General features: G+C 47.9%; 1 protein-coding gene across 1 annotated transcript; it reads right to left on the reverse strand.

The window, feature by feature from the left end:
• Positions 1 to 1,435: 1,435 nt before the first annotated feature.
• On the reverse strand, positions 1,436 to 17,659 carry LOC139789693 (tetraspanin-36-like). Its single transcript, XM_071730692.1, has 7 exons — positions 17,509 to 17,659; positions 7,668 to 7,859; positions 6,881 to 6,955; positions 6,243 to 6,338; positions 4,932 to 5,084; positions 3,672 to 3,755; positions 1,436 to 2,270 (listed from the first exon to the last, which is right to left on the reverse strand). Exons 1-7 carry the CDS (start codon positions 17,566 to 17,568, stop codon positions 2,184 to 2,186), a joined length of 747 nt encoding a protein of 248 aa, XP_071586793.1. The 5' UTR covers positions 17,569 to 17,659; the 3' UTR covers positions 1,436 to 2,183.
• Between the last annotated feature and the right edge of the window lie 796 nt (positions 17,660 to 18,455).

The raw sequence follows: 18,455 nt of genomic DNA on the forward strand, positions 1-18,455 counted from the left end.
AACCGCCTTCCTCCCGCCCATGGACCGGGCTCCCCGAACCTCAGGGAACCGGCTCCTCCCTGCCCACGGACCGGGCTCCCCGAACCTGAGGAAACTGGCTCCCTCCGCCTATGGACCGGGCTCCCCGAACCTCAGGGAACCGCCTTCTCGTACCTCAGGGGACCTCCTTCCTCCCTGCCCATGGACCGGGCTCCCCGAACCTCAGGGAACCGCCTTCTCGTACCTCAGGGGACCGCCTTCCCCCCTGCCCATGGACCGGGCTCCCTGAACCTCAGGGAACCGGCTTCTCCCTGACCACGAACCAGGCTCCTCGAACCTGAGGGGTCCGCCTTCCTCCCTGCCCATGGACCGGGCTCCCCGAACCTGAGTGAACCGCCTTCTCGTACCTCAGGGGACCTCCTTCCTCCCTGCCCATGGACCGGGCTCCCCGAACCTCAGGGAACCGCCTTCCTCCCTGCCCATGGATCGGGCTCCCTGAACCTGAGGGAACTGGCTCCTACCCGATCATGGACCGGGCTCCCCGAACCTGAGGCAATAGCCTTCCTCCCGCCCATGGACCGGGCTCCCCGAACCTCAGGGAACCGCCTTCCTCCCTGCCCATGGACCGGGCTCCCCGAACCTGAGGAAACTGGCTCCCCCCTGCCTATGGACCGGGCTCACCGAACCTGAGGGAACCGGCTTCTCTCCGCCCATGGGCGGGGGCTGAAGCCCTTGAGGGAACCGCCTTCCTCCCGCCCATGGACCGGGCTCCCCGAACCTCAGGGAACCGGCTCCTCCCTGCCCACGGACCGGGCTCCCCGAACCTGAGGAAACTGGCTCCCTCCGCCTATGGACCGGGCTCCCCGAACCTGAGGAAACTGGCTCCCCCCCGCCTATGGACCGGGCTCCCCGAACCTCAGGGAACCGGCTCCCCCCGCCTATGGACCGGGCTCCCCGAACCCGGAAAGTTTTTCCCGCCGCTGCGGGTCGGGGCTGCTGAGGTGATTTCGCCTCAGAGCAGCGGAGCGGAGGCGGTCAGGATTCTACCAGCAAAGCCGAGCCAACAAATGTCAATAGGTTGTATACATTCGGTTTATTTCGGTGCTCAGCAGTCGATAAAGCCCAGGATAAAAATTAAAAGTCGCGACAAACACGTCCTGGTGGGGAGTTGCCAGCCCTGGCTTTCTTATTGGAAAGGGAAGGGGGAAGATAGAGAGCTTACATTTACTCCAAACTCCTTCTGTTTAGCTACAAAGGTTTATTGCTTAAGTCTCCAAAGAAAAAAACAGAAGTAAATACACTCTTGGATTTCCATGATGTCATAATAAAGAAGAGATTGGGAGTTCCCTCCCCACATGCCAGCTCTAAAAAAGAGCCAAAAAAACCTGAAGAAATGAGAAATTGATTGTCCTGCAGACAAATCATCAGCAAAAGGAGAAGAAAGGAATTCAAATGCCTTACTTCATAAGCAGTTTTTAATGACAAATAATTAAAAAAGAAAAAACAAATAAAAACCAGCAAGCCAGAGATGTCCCATGCCCCAAAACATATCCCCTCCTAGCCTGGAGCTGTTCACATTTGATAGCTGCTTTAAAACAAGTGTCTGTTTCAGGTTCTAAACAGCTCTAAGAACCTCTGCAGTGAAGTGAGCTACAACATACAGCCATAAGGAGGATTTTTTAAAAATTAAAAATACTAGAAACACCATCAGATACAGAGAAATTGTATTCTAACTCCTCGTGCTTATGCAGAATATCTGAACTAGACATTCAAAACTTTCTTCTGCTGTTCGAAGCACGCCATGGGAATGATCTGATGTGCATGCAGACAGCTGAAACCCTTCCTGCAGTCTCAGTTTAGTGATTAAAAAGAACATTTCTCCTGCGAGCTTGCAGGACAGAGGAAAGAACTGCCTAAGGAAGATTCCATCTGAAGCCTTTCACACCAGCTGGTGCCACATAAAAATCACACATCCAAACCTACAGGAACCTGACAGGAAGCTGTTGGATGCAAGATCAGGCTACTTGGGACACGGAATATTGAAATCACATCACCCACAAGGGACTTTCCCAAGTCAACAGACAATGCTCTGTTTCACGTAAGTAAACCAAAGTATTTGGCAGTAAGGTCATAAATTGTCTTTCAGTGTTCAGCTTCACAAGCCTGGTTTATCCTCAGGAAGCAAAAGGCATCTTGGCATTTTATTAAGCAAACACCCCAGAGTAAAGAGGCTGATATTCACTTTCTTCTCTCTTGCAAGTAAGCACACAGACACTCAGCATGCCAAAGAACTGAAAAAAAGAGAGAAAGAGATTTAGTTCTGCTGGATTTTGTTGTAGTCACCAGACCAAACACCTACACATTCATTACTTTTCCATCAGAGCAAGCATGTTCTTTTCCTCCAAAAAAACTACTTAGAAAACACATCTGCACAAAGTGATTTAAATTTTTTTTTTCCATATCTACTTCCAATAATAGGTCCAGGTTAACTTCTTCCTCCCTGGTTTCTCATATCAATTTACAAATCCAGATTAGTTTCTAAATTCTCTTACTGTGGGGAAAAAACTCAGTGAAAGGGTGGGATTATTCTGGATGTACATATGTAAAATATATAAATATATATATATAAAATTTGCAACTAGATATAGTGCAGAATATGCTAAGACAATCATTGGAGATGATGACAGGAGAGATGGTGATGGGAGGGTTGATCACAAATATTTACATGTAAAGAAAGAGTAGAGGGAAGGGAAATGATGCAGTGTCACTGAGCAATTTAAACTCATGAGGTCTAATGCTGTAAACAATTATTTCTGTGTTAGGGCCAAAATTAAGAAAGTTCAACTGAGCCAAGTCCCTGAGGTGGCACCTGGACAGGCTTTGGCTTCTGCATTGAGTTGAGGAGCTGGGTATTAAAACATTAAGTGTTCTGCAATGGCTTTCCTTACAGCCAGCCTTGATAGAGATGGTCAAAGACAAAAGCACTTTGCTGTTATTAAACAGCAATGCTGTTTTATTAAAATCTCTGCCAACAAGGAACAGGCTAATTCATCTTGGAGAACAGCTACAGAGAACAATGACAAGCCACCAGGATAAAATCCATGGGTCAAATCTTCAAAGAAATGCCTGTGCACCTTAGTGATGTGCCAAATCACCAGGAGTTTTAAGTCAGGGTTTTTCAAATCCAGTTTTCCCCTCATAAGGTGGATCTGGTCTCACATTTCATTTCATTCTATCTTGGAAGTCTCTAAACAGCTCTGTCAGTTTCATTCCCAGTCATACTTCTAATCCATTTTGATCCCAGCTCTACAAACTATTCATAAAAATACCTGTAAAAATCACACATTGATGAGCAATTTTTAAAATCCCAGTTCAATATAGAAAAGCTGGTTGTTTTAATAAAGAATTACATCCCAAGGCCTTCTAGCACACCCAGCTTTTTGTACTCCTTACCAAATGATCAAAATGGATTTGCTGTTGACTTGCTATCCCATATTCCCTACTGCCTTTTTGTATCCCCCCCCCTTATCATCATGCATGCAAAATGGAGAAAGTTGGAAGAAAACAAGAGTGAAGCTACTTCAAAGCCAGAAAAAAAACCTGTAGGCTAACAGGACATAACAGAAGAAAAAGCCTCAGGATCAAAGGATAAACCGGATTACTTTCCATGAGGGAAAAGATAAAATATTTACCTTTACAATGGCAAACCCCAGGATTACAAGCATTGCGTAGCTGGTGACACTCTGCAGCCCCAACTCCAGCTCCTCTGCACAGCCCTGCCATGAAAGAGATGGGTGAAAACAAATCAAAAGATGGACCTGGAAGCTTTCAGTCCTGTCTTCCAAACCCCATAGCTTGTCATTGACCTCTTGGCTGGGGAGAGGCACTGACAATTTGTTGCTTCTCAAAATCCCCTCTGCTCCCTGAGAGGAGGTTGGAGCCAGGGGGGGTCGGGCTCTGCTCCCAAGGAAGAAGGGATGGGAGAAGAGGAATTGAGCTGGAGGTTTAGATTGGAGCTTGGGAAGAATTTCTCCCTGGCAAGGGTTGTCAGGGCCTGGCCCAGGCTGCCCAGGGCAGGGCTGGAGTCCCCATCATTCCTGGAGGGATTTCCAAGCCCTGGAGATGTGGTGCTGAGGGCCATGGGGCAGGGGTGGCCTTGGCAGGGCTGGGTTAAGGGTTGGAGTTGATGCTCTCCAAGGTTTTTTTCCAAGCCCAAGGATTGTGTGACTCTCTGCAGCCCCTGATGAGATCCCTCCAAGTGTAACTGTGCTCAGAGCCACTCCAGAGCCAAGTGCAGAGGCTGCAGAGCTCAGGGTGGCACAGCAAGCTCAGGACCCCCATGGGGCCAGGTGGCATCTCCTGACCCTACACTGACCCTTTAGGGGAGGTTTAGGTTGGAGCTGGGGAACAATTTCTCCCTGGAAAGGGTTGTCAGGGCCTGGCCCAGGCTGCCCAGGGCAGGGCTGGAGTCCCCATCATTCCTGGAGGGATTTCCAAGCCCTGGAGATGTGGTGCTGAGGGCCATGGGGCAGGGGTGGCCTTGGCAGTGCTGGGTTAAGGGTTGGACTGGGTGATCTTCAAGGTCTTTTGCAACCAGAACAATTCCATGATTCTGTGCATTTTTCCAGATGAATGGTCAATCCTAGAAGAGTCTCTCCCCCTACCCCAAATCTGTTTGAACACAACTAAATGCCCACAACCACCACTCTTGTCATCTTGTGTCTGTAGCAGCACAAAACAGGAGTGTTAGAAGCAGACAGACAAGACCAAGCATCCAGACTTCTTGCCCCTCCTCCATCTAGGAGCTTTTATAAAATTACATGAGAATGCAGTGAGCTGGAGGAAGAGCATGGGGATGAAAAGGTGTAGGGGACAAATGGCTGAAAAGAATTGGATGATGTTTTCTCAGCCTCAAGTCCTTTCAGAGAAAGATCCTGGACCTTCATCCTCACCCTTGTATTGAGCTCCTCTGGCTGATCCAGACGTCCTGTGCAGTTCACCACCTCCTGCCTGCAGCAGCTCAGGGGGACACTGTTGTTACCAGTGGAATTAAACCAACCTGTGGTTGTCCAGTCACTGTAGTTCTTCACCCCACAACAATGAAGCTGACAAACAAACAAACAAAAACCAAGACAACTCAGGAGAAATATAGAGATGTGTAACTATATAAGAACATAAGTCCAACAACTAGAGACTAGAGAGCTGGGCAAAGGTGAACTTCATGAACCTCAGTAAGGACAGATGGAGAGTCCTGGATCTGGGGAGGAATAACACCATCCCCCAGCAGAGATGAGGGGATGTCCTGCTGGAAAGCAGCTCCGTGGAGAAAGCCCTTGGAGTCCTGGTGGAACCATGGAAATGCTGACCCATGGAAATTCTCCATGGGTCAGCAATGTGTCCTTGAGGCCAAGAAGCCAATGGTGCCCTGGGGGCATCAGGAAAAGTGTGTCCAGCAGATCCAGGCAGGTTCTCCTCTCCCTCTACTCTGCCCTGGGGAGCCACACCTGGAATACTGGGTCCAGTTTTGGGCTTCCCAGTTCAAGAGGGACAGGGAGCTACTGGAGAGAGGCCAAGGGAGAGCTCTGGGGATGATGAAGGGACCTGAGCATCTCTGCTGGGGAGAAAGAGTGAGAGCCCTGGGGCTGCTCAGCCTGGAGAAAAGAAGGCTGAGAGGGGATCTCTGGATGTCCATCAATATCTGAGGGGTGGGGGGCAAGAGGAAGGGGCCAATCTCTGTTCAGTGGTGCCCAGGAACAGGACAAGGAATAATGGGGTGAAGGGAGAACATGGGAAGTTCCAGCTCAGCATGAGGAGAAACTTCTGTCCTGTGAGGGTGAGGGAGTCCTGGCCCAGGCTGCCCAGAGAGGTTGTGGAGTCTCCTGCTCTGGAGGCTTCCAAACCCCCCTGGATCTGTTCCTGGGGGATCCTGCTGGGACAGGGGGGTTGGACTGGATCATCTCCAGGGGTCCCTGCCAACCCCTGACATTCTGTGATTCAGTGAATTGTAACACTGAGTGAAACCTCTCAGGCTTTTAGGGCAAGAGCTGACCTCAGCATGCAGATCATTTACAAGGAGCAGGAAGACAGCTGTAGGGACTACAAATCAACCTCCCTTCACACATTATTAACTCTTATTTATTACTTATTTTTCATCTCTTTATTATTATTACCTCTTCTCCCCCTTCCCCAGCCTAAATTTCTTGCTAAGGACTCCAATTGTTCTTTTCTAAACAATTCTCAGGACAACATAAATATTTCCTCACCTGTCCTTGCAGGTAATCCATAACAGCAGACTCTGGACTTTTCCCATCATACTTCTCAAAGACTGAGTGCATTGTGCTTTGCACATCAGTTTTTACCTATTTAGAGAGGAAAAAAGAAAACACAAACATTTTGTTCTCACGCCAGAGCAAGGAATTTTTTTTACTCAGTGGAAAGTGCAAAAGATCTGTAGCCTGAATAAGTGAGGGAAGAAAAAAAATTAAAAGAAATAAAAATAAAAATCACGTGATGTTTTGGATAAAATGCAGGCAGCACTTCCCCAGAATCACATTCCTTGGATAGAAGCTTCTGTCCCCTTTCAGGGCCAGGTTGGATGGGGCTTGGAGCAACCTGGTCAAATGGGAAATGTCCCTGCCCATGCAGGGGGGTTGGAACTGGATGGGCTTTAGGGTCCCTTCCAACCCAAACCATTTTATGATTCATTCTTTGTTTAATCCAGTTGCAGAGATTTTCAGCCTTTTGGCTTCTTTCACCAATAAAGAATGATCCAAATACCAGATGGTGACATCCCTACCCCTGCTTGCCCTGCAGATTGCAGGGTAGGGGCTGAGGTGGAAGGAAACTGGATATACTGGAATTCTCCAACAAGATCTTTACTTTTAGGTAATTCTTTGCTTACCTTTTCCCTGTAAACAAATCCCAGGACAAAAGCAGATATTTCTGCAATGAAGATAACCAGGATAATGGCCAAGAACTGAAAGGAAAAGAGAGACTGTAAAGAAGAATCCCACAGCATTTCAATTCAACTGCACATAATCCAGTAACTTACAGTGGGAAGGTATTATTTCCTGTTGGTGCTTCTCTAATCAAAATTGCTTCTAGAAAATCATTTAGAACAGGAGGTGACCTTGGTTCCACAGGATCTGTGCCCAGTGTAGGCAACCTCCTGACCACTGCCATGATGTGATCTGGGTCAAGAGCCTCTGAAGCTCTCCAGGAGGTGGCTGTGGAACAGGATGCTGCTCAGCTAAGCCAGCAGCAAGCTGCCAAGCTGGGAACTGCTTGCTGAGCTCATATTGCCTTCAAGGCATCAGCTGGGGGCCTCAAGTTCCTCAGCCTGAACATTTCTGGGCTTTCAAAAGAAGTTTCTGGACTTTCTAGAAGAAGTCGAGGCACCCTCAGGATTCAGAGAAGTCAGCAAAAAATGTATTTTTTTAAGGTTTTTTTTTTTTTTCTTGTTTTGGACATTCCTTTCTCCTCCTACTCCCTCCCCACCACCTCACTTCTCAAAACACATTTTCTCCACACTCATCTCCAACAAATAGCTGTGGCCACCTGCTTGTGCAGTTACTTCACCCATCCATTTGACAAAAACCTTTTTCCCTTCTCTTCTAGGTCTAGGGTAGCACCTCCCATGCCACCCAACAAGGTGACAGAGGGGACATGGAAGAATCTGCAGTACTCACCAGCCCTAAACCAAGTCGAGACTCCCGGAAGGTGGAACACCAACCAATCAAACCAATGATGAACATGACAATGGCAACAGAAATAATGATGGCAGCTGGCAACAGAGCATACTTGTCCTGCAGAAAGCTGTCATAGCTCCTGTAGGTGTTGATGACATAGGCCCCAACATAGGTGAGACCAGCTGCTGCTGCCTGCAAAAGCAATCAAGGAAGTTATTAGCAGTTATTTATTAAAGCATCTGCCCAGGGAAGTAAATATGGGCCTTTTTCTAAGAGGGAAATTAACATTTCAACCTGGGAAGGAATGACCCCAGTATGCAGAGACAGGAAAAGAAAATGTGCTGCATCTGAACTTCTCAACATCTGCTTGTTCCAACAAGGCAGAATTCCAGACTCACAACAACATTAACCACCAAGACAGGGACCAGTGTTCTTCATCTCAGCAAAACACAGTCCCTCCTTTGCCTGGAGACATCATATTCCTGACTCTTAGATCAGAGAATCAATGTCAGGAATTAACTCTTATCCAAAATGTTGCTTTGCTGATGGAGGCCACCACAGGGCACACCACTGACAGCTGCCCAACTGGAAGCTCTGGAGACCAAAGGCTTTTATCCACAGAACTGGGAACAGCCCTGGAAATAACACCAACAGACTCAGCAGTGCCCAGCCAGTGCCTCACCAATGGCATGAAAATATTCTCTCTAGAGTTACAACAACTCATCCACCCTCCTTAACCCTGCAGCACAAGATGATGGTTATAAAACCAAAGCACCTTCCATACTCACATTCTGGAAACCTGAAGGAAAAAACTTTTGTTTTCTGTGGACTTCAGCTGGATCTCATCACATGGCTGAAGAGCAGTTCACTGCTTCCCCCAGTGCTGTTTTAATTAAATCAAACACTGCTCTCACTGGAGCTGGGAGTTGCTAATTCCTTTAATTTCATTTGGCTCCTTCCCCTCCAGCCAGGTCTGCTGTCTGCCCTACATTTACCTCCAAGTGCAGATGACATCCCTCCTTGCCAGCCAGCTCTCATCCCACACCACTTTTACATTCCTGGACCTCAAAAATATCAGGATCAAATGCACCAGGTGATGAAACCAGGATCAAACTAACCCTCAGAGACATTTATCATGTGTCACTCATTCTGCTGTGCTGGGACTCAAACAGGGCAGGTTCTCTACAAAGCAAGATTCTGGGAAAATATTCCTTTCCTGGAAAAATCCTGCCTTCTCACTTCACCACCAACCTCACCCTTTCCTCCTCCAAGATCCTCTTGTACTGAAAGTGGGACAGGAAAAGTCCTGGGCCTGGTGGCAGCACTGAAGGTGATGCTGGAGACACTGCACCTCTCTCCTGCCTGGCCTTCAGGGGCACAAAGTACTGTGTCAGGTTCTGGAAACCCAAACACCAGGAGGAGATGGAGCTGCTGGAGTGAGTCCAGAGGAGGCCCTGGAGATGCTGGGAGGGCTGGAGCAGCTCTGGAGCCAGGCTGAGAGAGTTGGGGTTGTTCAGGCTGGAGAAGAGAAGGCTGCAGGGAGACCTTAGAGCACCTTCCAGTGCCTGAAGGGGCTCCAGGAAAGCTGGGGAGGGACTTGGGACAAGGGCAGGGAGGGATGGGATGAAGGAAAAAGGTTTTGGAGGGGAGATTGAGATGAGATATTAGGAGGAAATTGTTGAATTTGAGGGTGCTGAGCCCCTGTGCCAGGTTTCCCAGAGAAGCTGTGGCTGCCCCATCCCTGGCAGTGTCTCAGGTCAGGTTGGATGGGGCTTGGAGCAACCTGGGCTGGTGGGAGGTGTCCCTGCCCATGGAAAGGGGGTGGGAATGGATCAGCTTCCAGGTCCTTCCCAACCCAAACCAGTCTGGGATTCAATGATTCTATGAAAGAGTGAGCAAGGTGTAGGACTCAAAGCATCCATCCCATTCTTCCAAGCCACTTTGTCCTTGGTCTCTCCTCTGCTGCCATCACCACAAACCTAAAACTGTCTTTAAACCTCCAGGCTAGGGAATTTCCTCCCAGGTAGTCACTCCAAGCCAAAGGTGGAGCTGACCACTGGCAGCATGGAGCCTCCTGCATGTGTATTTTCAAACCAGATGCTTGCAGCTGGGCACAGCCACTCTTGAGAAGTTTTTTTCCTGAGTCCTTTGATGGAGCTCAGCACCCAGGCTGGGACATTCTACCACAGTTGAGTGCCCACAACCTCGGGGGGCACTTAGACTCAGTTAATGTGTAAAAGTTAAGGTGCAAAGTGCAAAGTCAAGCATTGGTCATCACCAGAGGACATCAAGCTCTGCTCTCCTGCCTAACTCCAGCCTTTGCAAGTTGCTCTGGACTTCTAAACAACCTGCAGAATAATTTAATTTTCTTGCAGGATGTTTCACACAAAATAACCCCCCAGGATTTTATTTCTGCAAGGCAACAGACACATTCTTCATCTCTTCTCTTCACCTTATGCCTGGTTTCCAACCCATTTTCAGCTCTGAAGACAGAGCAACTGTGAGGCAAACCTTGTTGTGAGTTAAGGGCTACCACAAATTTAAAAAAAAACACCCAAATAATAGTGCAGCCAATTCACACAAGTCTCATGAAGCCAAAATTAACAAATCAGCTCCAGGAGAGAAAGATCAGAGGGTTCATGTTAAGTTCAAGGAGATTCTTGCCCAAATCCATATCAATACAGACCAGCATTTTCAGAGCAGGTTTTCTTGTGACATTCAGGTTTGTCTGGGTTCTGGTCAGAGACAAAAATCAGCCAGCAAGTGCTCTACTACAATTTCTGCACTTCTGCTTCCAAACAGAAAAAGGAAACGTAATGAGGTAAAAATAAAAGACTTTGGGTAAAGATTTGGCTTAAAGGAAGTTCACTTTTTTGCCCCCCCTACAAACTGAGATACAGCCACACTTGACTCATGGCTTTTAATTCAAAGTGAAGACTTTGAAGCCTGAAAAGCAGAGTCACTCAGCAGGGGAAGGCATTTCAGGTAACAGTCTGTTCCCTCTTGTGTTTTTTGGAGATGAGTCCCAGGGCTAAACTTTGAACAGGGAGGAGAGAAATATTTCAGCACATAAATCTTTGAGCTCTCCCTCTTAAGCTTTCTCAGGACTTAAGGCAAGTCCAAAATCCAGTGGAGGGATTTTCCTCCAACACTGCAAAACCTTCAGCCCATTCCTGAAAATACAGAAATTTCTCTTGAAGAAAAGTATGAGGAGCAATATTTGTTAAACTGCTGAAGGCAGAGCTTAAAACAAATGTCTAAAATGCTCCTGAATAAACTGTTGGATCTCAAAAAACCCAAAAAACCCAACAAAAACTCTTTCACAAATACAAAGGCCAATTTAAGCAATTATTTTTGGGAAGATCAAACAATTCCTTCTTGATGATTAGTCAAACACCTTCTCAAACACACCTCCAATCATAATACAGGGCTGCCAGAATTATTCAGAAAATTAAATATTGTACCTATTCTACCCTATTCTTTTTAGGGTTCCTGCCTGGAAGATGACTTTCAGAAGACCTCAGCCCAAAATAGGATCAGGAGATGCACAGTTTGGCCCCATGCCACTGGCACCAACCCCAGCACAGCCAGCCAAGGAGTGACACAAAGTTGACATGGGACAACCAGGTCACCAGCAATGGTGGTGTCCCTTCCTCCCCAACAACACTGATGATTTCCCCAGGCCAAGCTGAGTAGGTGAGGCAAGTGAAAGTTCTGGAAGAAAACCCTTGTCACAGCCCAACAACACAGCTGTGACCTCCTCTGCTGTCTCACCCAGCACAGCTTGTGGTGTTCCAAGGACCCAGTTCCAGAACTACTCACTTTTTCATCTGCCATGCCTCTGATATAAAGCAGAGATCTGAAATTCAGGGCAAACAATAAAGCCCTTGTTGAGGTTAAGCTAAAAAAAAAAAAAACAAAAAAACAAAACAATCCAAGCAAAGCCCTAACAAAGGGGTTTTCCTCAGCTGATGTTTAGGCAGAATAACTCATTTAGGTGACTTCTCCCACTTCTTCCATATTTAGTGCAGCCAGCTGAGCCAGGTGTAGACTGATATAAATACATACAGTCACTATATAGAATCCCAGACTGGTTTGGATTGCAAGGAACCTTAAAGATCTCCTAGTTCCAACTCCCTGCAGGGACGCCTCCCACCAGCCCAGGTTGCTCCAAGCCCCATCCAACCTGACCTGAGACACTGCCAGGGATGGGGCAGCCCCAGCTTCTCTGGGAAACCTGGCACAGGGGCTCAGCACCCTCAAATTCAACAATTTCTTCCCAATTTCCAACCTTCATCTCCCCTCTTCCAGTTTAAAACCCTTCCCCCTTGTGTTCTGTCACTCCCTGCCCTTGTCCCAAATCCTTCCCCAGCTTTCCTGGAGCCCCTTCAGGCACTGGAAGGTGCTCCAAGGTCTCACAGTGATCCAGACAAGAAGCTGGAACTCTCTTTAACCACCTATTGCACACACAGTGCCATGAATACACAATAATCCCCTGTGGAGCAGAATCAGGTAGGACTTGATAGCTCTGAGTGCTCTCACTGATACCAAACCACCCTTGGGAAAGAATAGACTTTACCACTTTTTTTTTGTTTGTTTGTTTGTTTGTTTGTTAAAAGCACAGCAAGGTTTATGTTTTATTTTACCTAGTGTCCCACTGTCAGAAGGGGAATTTTTTATCTGATGATGACCACCAGCCCCTGCCCTTCTAGAGACACTTAGGGGCATGCAAATCTTAGTCTCACAGCCATAGCAGGTGCCCCTGAAACTTCCCTCTATAGGACTGCTCTGAAAAAAGGAAAAAAAAAAAAAATAGCAAATTTGCATCTCTCAGTCAGGCAGAACGGGTATTTTTCCACCTTCCCTTCTTTGTTTTAATAAGTTGACCTGGGAAGAGAAGCTTGTGTTCATTTGCATTTATCAGCACAGGCTCCTTTCCTCCTCCCACCAAACCTGCCTAAAATGAAGGTGCCAAACAACTCACCACAAAATGAAAAGGCAGTGTTTGTTGGTTTGAGGTTTCGTGGGTTGTTTTGTTGGGTTGTTGGGCTTGGTTGAACACTCCAACTTCAGAGTGTTGTTTGATCCATTTGTCTGTTGGTGTGGACCAGAAAGGGATTTTTTCAAAAGCTGGAAAGTTTGGGCTAACAAAGCCACAGTGTTAAAAGGAAAAGCTGCAAGAACAGGGTAAGCTGCAAATTCCCCTGACAAATGTGTTCAGCAAGATGCATCCTCCAGGCAGGAAAGGAACTGAGCTAGTAAGATGTAAAAAAGTAATTTCTTTCACTACAGAAAGAAATGGGGCCTGCACTAAAGTAAAGTTGGAGAATCTGCACAATCTGCCTGATCTGACTTTGTCCATATCAGTAAGTTTTTACAGGCAAAGACAATTCTTCACCCTCATAGCAAAGAGGGTTCCTAAAACCAAACCTAAATCTCTCCTCTTTCAGTTTCAAACCATTCCCATCTCCCAGTCCTTCCATGTTCTCATCCCCAGTCCCTCCCCAGCTTTCCTGGAGCCCCTTCAGGCACTGGAAGGTGCTCTAAGGTCTCCCTGCAGCCTTCTCTTCTCCAGCCTCAACAACCCCAACTCTCTCAGCCTGGCTCCAGAGCTGCTCCAGCCCTCCCAGCATCTCCAGGGCCTCCTCTGGACTCACTCCAACAGCTCCATCTCCTTCTGGGCTTGGGGACCCCAGAACTGGACCCAGCACCCCAGGGGGGTCTCCCCAGAGTGGAGCAGAGGGGGACAATCCCCTCCCTGACCCTGCTGGGGATGCAGCCCAGGACAGGGCTGGTTTCTGGGCTGCCAGCACATGTTGAGCTTCTCCTCACCCAACACCTGATCATAGAATATTCAGAGTTGGAAAAGACCTTTAAGATCATCCATTCCCACCCCCTTTCCATGGTCAGGGACACCTCCCACCAGCCCAGGTTGCTCCAAGCCCCATCCAACCTGACCTGAGACACTGCCAGGGATGGGGCAGCCACAGCTTCTCTGGGGAACCTGGCACAGGGGCTCAGCACCCTCACAGCAAAGAATTTCTTCCCAATCCCAACCTAAATCTCCCCTCTTCCAGTTTAAAACCCTTCCCCCTCATCCCATCCCTCCCTGCCTGTGTCCCCAGTCCCTTCCCAGCTTTCCTGGAGCCCCTTCAGGCACTGGAAGGTGCTCTAAGGTCTCCCTGCAGCCTTCTCTTCTCCAGCCTGAACAACCCCAACTCTCTCAGCCTGGCTCCAGAGCTGCTCCAGCCCTCCCAGCATCTCCAGGGCCTCCTCTGGACTCACTCCAACAGCTCCTCCTTATCTTCAGCTACTTTGCCCCAAATCAGGAAGCAGAAGTTAACTGACTTTCAGGAAAATCCACTCTGCTGGATGTGTAGGGGCCTGCCAGGCAAAATGAAAACTAAGATATCAGTGCTTGCCTGATCAGTGCTTGGTCAGGAAAAGGGAACTGTTCAGATGGTGGGAGAAACTTAACCCTTTCCTCTGTGCTTCCAGGGACCAACCACAGTCCCCAAGGGTCCCTGAGGCCATCAGAAGGCAGGATCCTACCCCAAAGGCAGCTGGGGCTCTTTGGGAGCCTCATGGTAATGCACAACTCTCAAACCAGAGGTTTTACAAGTGCCTCTGATAGTAACCTCTAGTTGAGAGGTCCCACATTGTCACCTTTGATCCTTTTGTCTGTTGGTGTGGACCAGAAAGGGATTTTTTCAAAAGCTGGAAAGTTTGGGCTAACAAAGCCACAGTGTTAAAAGGAAAAGCTGCAAGAACAGGGTAAGCTGCAAATTCCCCTGACAAGTGCCTCTGATAGTAACCTCTAGTTGAGAGGTGCCACATTGTCACCTTTCTGCAAGCAGCTCTGAGCTTGAGGACACTTTCTCCCTAAACAGTGGTCCCACGATTTGCATTCAGAGTTCAGCAGCCACCTCCCAGCAGAGCTACAACCAAGCCCACGTTTTGCTTCCCACCCAACACTCCTCATCCTGGGGCAAGATATCCCCCAGCCCTCCCTGGCTCCCTCCCAGGAGACTCCAGCCAGTACCACAGCCCCATCAGCTGGGCAGAAACAAGGAGCCTGGAGGCAAATGTGCCCTGAGGCCTTTCAGAAGTGGGTAACAACCACAGTTTTACTCACTGAATGTGCTAAAAAAAAAAACACCAACCAACCACAAACTTCCTGGTTAAGCAGCTTGTTCCACCACGGGTGTTGCTGTGGGACCCCCTGGCTCATCAGCATCCTTTTCCTGACCTGGAGCAGGGAGGAGAACTTCCACAGCTCTTCCACCTTCCCATCAAGCAGGAAAACCTGGCAGAGCTGCCTGTCCCTGTCACACACAGCAGCAGCTACAGGCAGGATTAGGAACAGCTGGAGGGAAGGTGAGGAACAGGCCACAGAGCTGCTGAGACACAACCCCCTCAGTGACACTTTGGAAAATACCTCCAGCCTTCAAAAGAAATGTTTCTAATACCAATAATCTCCAGCATAATCCTTGCTGCTCACTGCACTTTTAATCCCATCAAGGGATTAGCAGTTCTCCTCCTCACAGAGGGGTTTTTTTTTTTTTTTCATTTCTATTTTTTAATTATCCAGAAAACCACAGAGAGGGTGAAAACAAGTAGCTTTGGGTCTTGGATGCACCAAGAGCCAAGGAGATAGGTGAAGCACAGAGCAGACAAATGCCAGAGCAGCACAAGTATCTCCTCAAAGCAGAGCTGACACTGGGAACCCAAAGCACATTTGATCCCTGATTTTTGGAAACTCCTGGGTCAAAGAAATTTGCCAAACCCACTGACATAAGGTGGAGAAAGGAAATAGGGGATTAAATAAAAAAAAAAAAAAGGGGGGGGGGGAGTAGAAGAAAAGCAGCCTGGGGAGGTGTTCAGAAATAGACAAAAATATCAGAGCAGGAAACTTCCAGCTTCCAGAGATTCCCAGTTTCTTCCCTTGAACCAGCAAGTGAACCCCAGCATTTCACCTCTCCCCTTCCAGAAGCATCATCAAATCTCACCCAGCCAAATCCCCTCACAAGACAGGGGCAAAAAACATCAGAACCTCTTCCTCTCCCTCATCTAGGTGACCAGAATCAAACCAACAGCTCAAACCCTCACCTCAAACAGCCCAACACCCACTTACCAAAATACTCACACACTTAGACCTAATTATTAGGTGCTAAAAAGCAAAATTGGAGGTTTGCAGGTTTTAACACCCGTAGCTAAAGCAGCTCCCAACCAATGCCTTTTTTGGGGAGGTTATGCCCACTTCCAGCTCCCCCAATCTCACCCTCACTTCAGAATAAGCCACCAAGCTCAGCATCCTACCTGGAGAGAAGAGGAAAAAAAGCTGCTTTTTCACCTCATTTAGCAAGCTACTCCTTGGCACTCTGGGAAGTCTCTCTTCACCCCTGCACAACAATAACCATCAGGGATCCAAAAGAGGATTTGTTGCCTTTTTAGGGTGTTCCTAAGCCATAACCTTTGGCAAAACACCATAGCTGCACTGGCTCTTGAATATGCAGGTGGTGAATTATTTTCTTTAATGATTTCCAAGCAGGGCAAACTTTGCAGCATGCAAGGCCTGAGCCTGAATTACTCCTTGGAAAAGAAGTTTAATGCTCTTGACAGGTGCTGTGTTTTGATAACTACATGGGACTTTGGACTGTTAAACTGTTTAAAAAGCTCTGGAAGAGCAGAAAAAGACTCAGCTCCTCCTTCCCCACCCTCCTAAAACCTGAATTCCAGGTTCTGCAGTTCTGCTGCAGGAATGTGATTACCACATCTGATGCTGGAAGCAGCTTCTAAATAAATGCCAGAGGCTTAGAGGCTGCATTGCTCTTCACTAGAGAAAAAAAAAAAAAAAAAAACAAACAAAAACCCCAAACAACAAAGGGCTGGTTTGGGTCACCCTAAATTCAGAGGCTGCAGACGTGCAGAAGAATAATTACTGATGGTCCATGGATCCAGATGACCTCAAGCTTAAACCACTATCAGAGTGTTCCCCTCCAGCAGGAAAACTACCAGAGACACTTCTAGGATCAAGCACCCAACACCAGGCTGGAAAATACTCAAGCTCTACAAAGCAGGTGGGAACTAGATGATCTCTAGAGGTCCCTCCCTCATAATTCTGTCAACACCCCACAAACCCCAGGGCTAACTGGGCCCCTTTTCCCAGAGCAGGTCCCTGGCTGATAAGAGAGGGCCACACAATCTTCCCCACACAGAAAAAAACCCTCAGGACTGGTTCCCAAATAACAACCAACTCTTCAGAGCAGCCCCCTCTGATGCTGAGCTCTCAAACTAAAAAACTTGGGAGAAAAACCACACAAACCCCCTACTTTTTTTTTTTTAATTGCTTTTAAGTATTTCTTGAGGAAGTGATTTGGAGAGAGCAAAATGCAGCTGGAACAAAGTCCTCAGCCCTTTTCCTCCCCAAAAATGCTCCTCACCCCAAAAAGGGAGGGCAGCCCTGGTGCCCACCCTCACCTTGCTGCTCCACTTCTTTCCAAGCCCAGAATTAGCCTGTAGATTGTTTTAAGAGATTGTTTTAATAAAACAGTTGCTGGATTAAAAGCACCCCGGCGGCGGAAAAAAAAAAAACTTCAACGCCAACACCACTTTCTTTCTCTCAGAAACTTAAAATAACCCAGATTATCTCTTTCTTTAAAAAAAAAAAATATAGAGAGAATCATAATTGGGTTGGAAGGGATCCCCCAGTACCAATCCCCATGAGCAGGGATACTTCCCAGCAGCCCAACTTACTCCAAGCCCCATCCAAACCTCTGGAAACCCATCGGGGTCTGTATCCCCCCCACATTCCACCCCTCCTGGGTCCCCGCACCCTCACCCAGAAGGCGAGGCTCAGCAGCAGCAGGATGCTCTTGGAGGTGATCACGCCGCACTCCATGATGTGGGGTGAGAAGGAGGAGCTCTGTGAACAACTAAGCACGAACCAGCTTTGGGTCCGTGTAGGACCGCCCCCAGAACCGCCCCCAGAACCCGCCCTGTGGGTTGGGAAATCCCGGGAACAAACGTCAAAGCAAATGAGTTGGAATTCGGCAAGGTTGTTGGGGTTTTTTGTTTTTTTTTTTTTTTTTTTAACTTCTGCAACTTTCAAGCTCGGTGGCAAAAGATGTTGTGAAAAGTGCTCACTGTGCCTGAAAGGTTTCCATCACAGCTGCCTTCCAGGATTGCTAAATGACACCTGAGGGTCTCCCTTCCTCCAAAGCTTCTCCATCTTTCTGGTTTGTCATCTTTTCCTGCTGATTTTCCCAGGAATACAGTGTGGGTTTGGACACTCAACATTACAGCCATAGAATCAGAGAGCTCTTTTGGTTGGAAAAGTCCCTGATGTCCAACCCTTAACCCAGCACTGCCAAGACCACCACTAACCCATGGCCCTCAGCACCACATCTCCACACACAGCTTTGAAATTTCCTTTTTTTGCTCCAGCTCCCTCAGCTGCTCCTGGGCAGAGTTGTGCTCCAGACCCTTCCCAAGCTCCATTACCCTTCTCTGGACACATTCCAGCACTTCAAGGAGATGAAGGAGGAGAAGTTTGGGAGGAGAGCCCTGGTAGGTCCACACTTGGGGCAGGGAGGTAGGGAAGGACCACAGGCTGGAGCCATCAAAGGGTGTAAATCCACTAAAATACTCTCTACCTTGTTCCTGATGATCTCATGCTGGGATTATTCACACCGTGTGCCCTTTTTGTGGGTACCTTTTTTCAAGATTGAGGGAGAGGAAGGAGAAGAACCTCATCTTTCCTTGCCCATGGGAGTGGACAAAGCAGAG

Source organism: Heliangelus exortis, chromosome Z, assembly GCF_036169615.1.
Source record: "Heliangelus exortis chromosome Z, bHelExo1.hap1, whole genome shotgun sequence".
Lineage (NCBI taxonomy): Eukaryota > Metazoa > Chordata > Aves > Apodiformes > Trochilidae > Heliangelus > Heliangelus exortis.

Excerpts from the sequence above, each read along its gene's own strand:
- LOC139789693 (XM_071730692.1), bottom strand. The coding sequence starts at position 17,568 with ATGGAGTGCGGCGTGATCACCTCCAAGAGCATCCTGCTGCTGCTGAGC. Across the intron at positions 5,085-6,242 it reads TGGATTACCTGCAAGGACAG|CTTCATTGTTGTGGGGTGAA; the intron begins GTGAGGAAATAT and ends TTTGTTTGTCAG. Across the intron at positions 3,756-4,931 it reads CAGAGGAGCTCAATACAAGG|GGCTGTGCAGAGGAGCTGGA; the intron begins GTGAGGATGAAG and ends CTTTCATGGCAG.